Source organism: Mus musculus, chromosome 10 (assembly GCF_000001635.26).
Source record: "Mus musculus strain C57BL/6J chromosome 10, GRCm38.p6 C57BL/6J".
In the NCBI taxonomy this organism is placed as follows: Eukaryota; Metazoa; Chordata; class Mammalia; order Rodentia; family Muridae; genus Mus; species Mus musculus.
The window spans coordinates 89,615,159-89,623,289 of NC_000076.6; the positions used below are offsets into that span (position 1 = coordinate 89,615,159).

The window sequence follows — 8,131 nt, forward strand, 5'->3', positions numbered from 1 at the left end:
AGAGAAGTGCCCTTGTCCACCCTTGCTCCTCAATCACACTTGGGATATAACTCAGCTCTTCAGAGTTCAGCTCATGGCTTGACAGATCCTGGTTCATCGGGAAGAACTTCCCCATTTGGAACTCAATAAAATCATTTTTTTTAAAGATTTTATTTTTATTTTTGTGTGTCTGTGTGGATTTGTACATGTGTGCAGTGCCTACAGAGACCAGAGGGAGTATTGGATCCCCTAGTGCTGCTGTTATAGGCAGCTTCCATCCAGATGTGGGGACAGGGAACTGAACTTGGGTCCTTCTGCAAAAGCAGCAGACACTCCCAACCACTGGGCCATCTCTCCAGCAACTTGGAATCACCTCTTGACCTCTTGGCTAAGATCATGTGTGGAACACAAAGGACCTCCCATTAAATGAAGAGCTATGACTACTGCCTGGTCACTTTGAGGCCCTCATGAAAGACTACAGAAAGACTAGAGATCACCACAGCAACAAGCAGAATGGATCCTGGTCCTGAGGAGAGATTAGGACTGTGGCTTTACCATGAAAGAAGAAATATTTTGACACCCAGCTACCTACTGAGACATCCCCTGGTGCTCTTTGGTCAAGTATGGCCTACAAGTGGGTAGGTTCATTAACCAAGACTGGGGAAGGAAATAGTAACTTCATTTCAGATCCCTTGGGGCTGACAGTCAGGGTCAACTTCTAAGAAAAACCAAAAGAAGTGAAAAGAATCAAAATAATTGAAGAGGAAAGACCAGTCATGACAGTGGGAGCTTTGGTTTGTTCTGGCAGCTTCTCTGGAAGATATCTCAGAGAGTAAGAGCATGAAGCCAGGATGCAGATGAACCTGAAAGAACTCATCATCGTGAGAGAAGCAAGCAGATCTGAATCATGTGATGGTTGGTTGTTCAGGCATTTCGGTGCATCATGAGCAAGATGATCGGGCCAGCACATGCCTGCTTTCAGGGCTGCTAAGAGAGCACATCCTGTCCCTTCTAAAACTGCCCACAGCCCCTGACTGACTAATGCAACGATATACCAGGTTGGTCCTCTGTGCTGGTTAAGTTCCCCAGCCGCCCTGCCCATTGCCTGAGACTACAGCTCTGCATAGTCCTCACTGCTTTCCTGCACTGCCTTACTTTCTCCATCACATGTTTCATGAATTAGTTTTGTTTTCATGAATTATAGTTCAGGCTCCTGCAAACTCCCTGACTCGCTCTGTTTTTAGAGAATCCTGCCTAATGAAGGTAGAATAAGTAAAATGAAGCAAGAGGCACCAGGAAGTGGGTGACAGAGGAGGTTAAGCTAGACTAGCTCTACCTAGGAACGGGCCTTATGAAAGCCAGGACAGAAATAGGTTTGGGGAACTCCAATAAGAAGCAGGAAGTCAGCCAGGTGGTGGTGGCACACTCCTTTAATTCCAGCACTTGGGAGGCAGAGGCAGGGGGATCTCTGAGTTTGAGGCCAGCCTGATCTAGAGTGAGTTCCAGGGCAGCCAGGACTACACAGAGAAGCTCTGTCTTGAAAAATATCCAACAAGTCTACAGTAGAACAGAGTGGACTAAGACGCTGGTGGAATGAAGTCCAACTTTGGGGATTGTTGTGAGCATTGATGGGGTGTGGTCTGGCATGGCTTAGAAGAATCACCTGGTGTCCATGTTGTTTGCCTAAGGTCATGCAGATGAAGGCTATCACAGCAGTTGGGACATAGGCTCTTGTCATCTCAGAGCATCCTTAACACAGAGTTCTTTCTGGTGGGACAGTAAATGTATGTGTGGTACATCTGTTTATTACACAAATGCAATACTAGCATCTGTGAAGACCTGGGTTCAAGTCCCAGTATTCCCGCTACACACACACACACACACACACACACACACACACACACACAAACACACACAGTGAAAGAGAGGGGATGGGAGGGAGGGGGTGTGATGTCACAGAAGCAGTGTGTAGAATAATATTCACCAGAAACTAGAAAGGGAAGAGAAAGCAAGGAGGAGTAGTGGACAGCCCAAGGGGTGGCCATAGTTTACAGCAGCTTATTGTCTATATTATAAAGAACAAGAAAAGAGGGGTTCCAAAGTTCCTAATGCAAAGGATGCTTAAGGAGATGGGAATGCTAATTATCTTGGTGTGAAAGTTACATTGTATAATGCATCAAATCATCACACTGTACTCCCTGAATGTGCAGTTATTATGTGTCAATTAAAAATAAGGTGGCAAGAAAGAATTTTGACATACAACTTCTGGTTTGAAGCCTAAGCTATCTGTAAGCTATGTGCCCTTGGACAACATACTCAACTTCTCTGTGCCTTGATTTCTTCATCTATAAAACTGCAATGGTGGTACTCTCCTCTTTGTGGTTTTTTAATAATATTAAATAAATTGCAGTGTCTGAATATGGTATGCACTGGCCATGATTATTATATTTTTATTGATGAACAGTCATGGAATGCCCTCATTGTCAGTGAAGCTGAACAAATTTGCATGCTAATTTTGGGACACACACCCCCCCAAGTTCAATGCCTTCTGTGTCAACTACACAGTCCAAGGCTACACTGTAAGTGTGGGCCTTTTTGTTCCCTCCAAACTTCTAAACTCTTATCATGCCCCAGCTGAGCAATTGTTCAGCTGCTTCTCGACAGAAACCATTCTCCGGGAAAGCTGACAGTGATTAATCCCAAGTGCTAACTCTCAAAGGCTTCCCTGCTTGATGGACACTCCCAGAATCAGGGGGAGCAGTGCATGATTTAAAGACGAAGAAGAAGAAGAAGAAGAAGAAGAAGAAGAAGAAGAAGAAGAAGAAGAAGAAGAAGAAGAAGAAGAAGAAGAGGAGGAGGAGGAGGAGGAGGAGGAGGAGGAGGAGGAGGAGGAGGAGGAGGAGGAGGAGGAGGAGGAGGAGGAGGAGGAGGAGGAGAAGAAGAAGAAGAGGAAGAAGAAGAAGAAGAAGAAGAAGAAGAAGAAGAAGAAGAAGAAGAAGAAGAAGAAGAAGAAGAAGAAGAAGAAGAAGAAGAAGAAGAATCTTGAGAACCCCATTGGGATGGCACTCACAGTCTTAAACATTCTGACAGTGCCACGCCTATAACTCCCTACACCTGCAGAGTTAAAAGCAGGGCTTCTGGCCTTCCAGTGTCCTTGGAAACAGAAAATATACTTTGTTTTACTCTTAAGCTTGGATTCTATCACCTGATTGCCAAGAGATAAGGAGGAAACGCCCCTTTGTATGCTGGGCTCTCTCCGTAAGACACTTTGCATGTAACCATCTTATAGACTTGTGGCAGAGCTCATCTGGGTAATTCTGACATGGAGATTGCTAAGACTGAGGATGGAGTATTCTCTTTCCCTCCTCTCTTTCCCCCATTTCCCTGCCAGAAATATCCACCTAAGGTCCACCAATGAACACACCAATTCTTGGATTTGGTTTGTTTGCTCTAAAGCCATCCTGTATTGTGTCAGCAATGACACCGTCCAGAATATGTTCAGTGTACTCTCCCCCTATCTTTGTGCTCTTTGGGGGTTGAATATCAGATACCTTCCGTATCAGATATGTACATTACAACTCATAACAGTAGCAAAATTACAGTTATGATGTATGAGCGAAATAATTTTATGGTTGGAGGTCACAACATGAAGAACTGTACTAAAGGACCACAGCATTCAGAGGGATGAGAGTCATTGCTTCAGAGGCTGGTCAAAGAGCCCCAGACTCATCGTTTCATTTCAAGTAGAGGCTGTGTGACTTGGAAGTTACTAATTCAGTCATGAACCTGACTACTGGCTTCGTAAACAAAAATCTCTCGATACAAATCATCTAACCAAACTGTAGAAATCACTCTCATGATTGACGTTCCCTATTTTCAAAAATGATAAAGTTTCCCCCCCCCCCGAAAAAAAAGCAATCAAGTGGAAGTTTGCTTAAGGTTAAATATGTTTATAATAAGATGAAAAACAAATTCCCCTCCTTCTTATTGATGAAACTAAAAGTGGACAAAACTAATAGAGGACAAAATCTGACCATATGTCTCTCATGGGAAGAATGGAATCATGGGAGAAATGATGGATAGCAACTTAACTGGAGTTCAAAGTTACCATTTCTAAGGACTAAGTACTTTCTGTCAGACCTTCCCAGACTCAGCAGAGTTTGGGAGGACAGTGCTGACCCTGGTCCAAAGCCAGGGTTTTCATTCCTGACGTTGCCAGATTTTTGTGTTATCCCTTGGATCAGCCAATTGCACTAATGTGCTTTTATAATCAAGTGAGTGCCACTGCGGTGAGGTGCTGCCTGGAGAGTGCTCAGCAGAAGGATGGAAGACTCATTTAAAAACTATTATAATAGTTTTCTATATTTGGCTGGTTCACGTGCTCTCACTGAGTTCTCCCCTGCGTGTGATGACCCGGCATCTCAGAGGGAAGCTTTCTAATTACTAAAGTGAGACGGTTGCTAACTCTATCCTCTTATGGGATGAACCCTCATCAGGAGAGACACAATGAAAAACTCAGCATCAAGAGGAACATGCGGTATAAAGACGAGAGCCAGGGAGCCTCTCAGACACCACCCAGGTTACTTAGAAGTGGTCTCTTTGTTTTAAAAAAAAAGCTCAAAGAGGAAGCCAAATGTCGTTTTTCACACTAGGATCAGAAATAATTATTCAAACACACACACACAAAAGATACCAAGGCTGTTGCTCACATTTCCTGTATCTGAGATGATAAAAGAATCATGTTAGCTTGCATGTAATGACTACTGACTAACTCACCCACAAAACCCAAGAAGACATTTACTATTGTCTAAGAAAAGGAGCAAATTAAAATGTGGCACCAATTCATTCATACATGGCAAACTCTCCTGCTATTAGTAATGCATTTCATATTAACAATGTTGATTTTTGTCACAGACTAAATATCTGTTTGAATTCATTGACGGTCTTGGAATTTTCCCACTGCTACTACATAAGATTCTCTCCCTTACAGAACGCTGATGTATTAAGTTACCATCTTCAAACTACCTGGCAGCCGCTCTCCTTTTTGAGAATGATATCATGAAGAGACATTTCACTTGTTTTATATTTTGTATTTGGGTTTATTATGTATTTGAGATATATATATACCATATATACCATATATGCCTCTATATATATATGGGTCTAAAACTAAAAAAAACTTATAGCCAAACTCTCTTAAGTTACTTCAGTTCAAAGCACAACTACAACATTGCTACTGAATTAACTTGAAATTCTGACTCCAAAATTCTTTTTGATTCTGTAACAACCATATGTATAATAATAGCACCAGCAGTGAGTGATATTCCTAACACATAAACAGGTAAGTGGTAATTCTAACAGATAAAACAGAGTGTTTGCCTTGGTATATTCCTGACTTGAAGAAAGAAACCCTTCCACGCCACATCCTGGAGCTGAGGATTGAACCCGGGAACTTGTGCATGCTTGGTAAGACCCAATACTTTCCACACATCCTTTTGTCCAGACATAAACGTGGCTCTAGAAAAGGCTCCAGAAACAGTCTAACGTGACCCACCCCGTCCCCGTTAAAATGCGGTTTTATAAACCTGATTTAAAATATCTTAGACATTAGCAATGTGAAGCTACTCGGAAATAAACCTAAAGTTTGAGTTCAGAGTTTACCTTTGTAAGATGCCCAGCGAGTCTCCCACGGCATTCTTCACTCCTTCCTTCCCAGGTTTCAAAATCTTTTCTTTGAAGGTATCAAATGCTTTAAATGGCATTTTGAACGGGGGGCGATGGAGGAGGCACCTCAGAGCCCTTAGGAGGCAACCTCAGAAGCTGTCATCCTCTCTCAACTCCAGCCCACGGGCACTGCGCTTGCCCTGGAGGAACACTTGAAATTCAGTTCTCATGGAGGGAACTACTTAAAATCAGAAAGGAGGTAAAAACCCCAGCTCAGGGGTTCCAAGAAGAGACAAACCCTTCTCCTCTCGATCCAGAATCAACAAAGCTGAGTGAGGAGTTGCTGGGGAGGAATCCAGCCCCTTGCAAAAAGCTACTGGCTGAGCAGCAGCCTGTGGCCGCTGTCTCGGGCAGCCAAGCTCAGAATGAGCACAGCCTGTATCCCTGGCTGCAGCGGGAGAAGCTAAAGTGAGCTCAGTGCACTGAGGGGTCCTGATACCAGCACCGGCTTCTGAAGGCAGCCCTGGCCCCTCCTGCCTCCTTCAGCTTGCAGGTGGCGCTGTCAGCTTCTCCCAGGGGCGATGCTATAGAAACCAGCACACCTGCCCCTTTCTGCAGCCCGGCCTTATGAATGAGCTCTCAGCCAGGGCAGGAGCCCAGAGTGAAGTTTATGAAATATTTACAAGTCTCCTGCCTTTCTAAGGTCCAGCCCCACTGGCTCTCAGTCACCACAGCATGCCTTTTAGTCCCTTCCGGGTAGCTGGGAGGGGGTTTTACAGTTGGGCACAAGCATGGATGTGGTTCGAGAAACAGCACACTTCAGGCTGAATGTGTACCCCAGGTCACAACATCTGGAAGGGACGGTACACAGATGCCTTTAGGACCAAGCAAGGATATCTGAGCTTGTCCTACCACCTGCTCTGAGCTCCTCACCGCTTGTCCTCAAGATAAGTAAAAACTTCATTTGTGGCTCCTGAAACAGTTCCAAAGACCCTGACCCTTGTTTCTTTTCTGCTCTCCCTAGCAACGCTAGCCCGAACTCAGCAAGCTCCCTCTTGCTTCAGGGTTTCCTCAAGTGATATCCCTTGCCTTGGTAACCTCCATCTACATAGCCTCTGGAGTTTCCCGGCCTTACAGAGGCATCATTTCAAAGCCCCATACTGGGAAAGCTGACCCTCTTCTGAGCCACCAAATTATCTAGACTTGAATGATAGTGAATGTTGCCTAAACACCTGCCGGACCTGTGTGGAAACAGCCACTTGCTTCCACATTACAGGCTTCAGGACAGCTCCTCTATTACCAATGCAGCCATGAGGAAACAGCCTTGTCTGGGAGGTACCGATGCTCCAAGCTCACGCCTAATATAAGACACCATGTGCAGATGTAGCCCCTCAGAATCCCAGAATCTGTTTCCACAAGGCTCGCTATGTTCTCTACACACTGCAGTCTAAAACCTTCTTCAGATCTGAATTAAGTTCCATTAGCACTGGACCGCAGTAGGCTCTGTGGAACTAACACCTTCAGATCTCCCTGAAGTCAGTGCTGTGTTACGCTCTCCGACCACGTGGTAGTCAGAGCCCTACTGTTGCTTTAGATGTGTTGACTTCTTATTTTAACCAATTTTAATGGCTGGAAACGGAGGCAAGAAGTTAACTGTGTCTGAGATTGCACAGCTAGCAATTAACATATCCAAATAGCATTGTCTGTTTCTCCCAAAGGGTCTCTCCCATGAGTCTTTGTGGAATTTACCAACTTAAACATTCACCTTCACAAAGCCATTTTAGAAGATTTCTACCATCTCATCTGATCCCTCATACTCACGGTTAGTCTCCATCCACACCCCATTCCCGCCCTTGGCTTGTCTTTTCTGGTCATTTCCTATGAACAGAATCGTGTGTGATTTGGTCTCTTGTGGCTGGCTTCTTTCTCTATGTGAGATGTCCAGCACCCAGCATGCATCAGCCCCTTTTTGTTGTTATTAACATGTCATTACGTGGATGCACTGCCTGTGTCAATAGCCTGTCATAGAGTGGCTGCGCCACACACTGCCCATTGATTTATCGATGGGCATTTTATGTTCTTATTTTGTTATGAATAAAATTACTATGAACATTTGTATATGTCTTGCTGCCTTTTTTTCCTCTGGGGTAGATGCTTAAAATTCCTAGGTGAAATGAGATACCTCCCCACTATAGTAAGTACTGTGGTACTATCATCTGTAAAAGACTCTAAGGTTTCAATGGGCAGGTATTAGGATAAAGCATCTCATTGAGATATAATTTCTGTAAATAAACAATAAATGCTTTTACTGTACTGTTTAAAAATTCCTAGGTGATATGAAAATATGCTTTTCACTTTTTAAGAAACTGCCAAATTGCTTTCAAAGTAGCTGTATTTTACAGTTCCTCTAGCCCATTTGATGGTTCCCATTTCTCCATATCCATGCCAACATTTCCCATCTTTTTAAAGTATAACTACTATGGTGGGT

At 43.9% G+C, this 8,131-nt stretch overlaps 1 protein-coding gene across 1 annotated transcript in view; it reads right to left on the bottom strand.

Annotated features, from left to right (window-relative positions):
* Slc17a8 (solute carrier family 17 (sodium-dependent inorganic phosphate cotransporter), member 8) overlaps positions 1-6,091 on the bottom strand; it is a 47,230-nt gene extending 41,139 nt beyond the window's left edge. Inside the window, exon 1 of the mRNA NM_182959.3 lies at positions 5,641-6,091. Within this exon, the coding sequence (NP_892004.1) occupies positions 5,641-5,741 (101 nt within the window). The 5' untranslated portion in view covers positions 5,742-6,091. The remainder of the gene's footprint in view (positions 1-5,640) is intronic.
* Between the last annotated feature and the right edge of the window lie 2,040 nt (positions 6,092-8,131).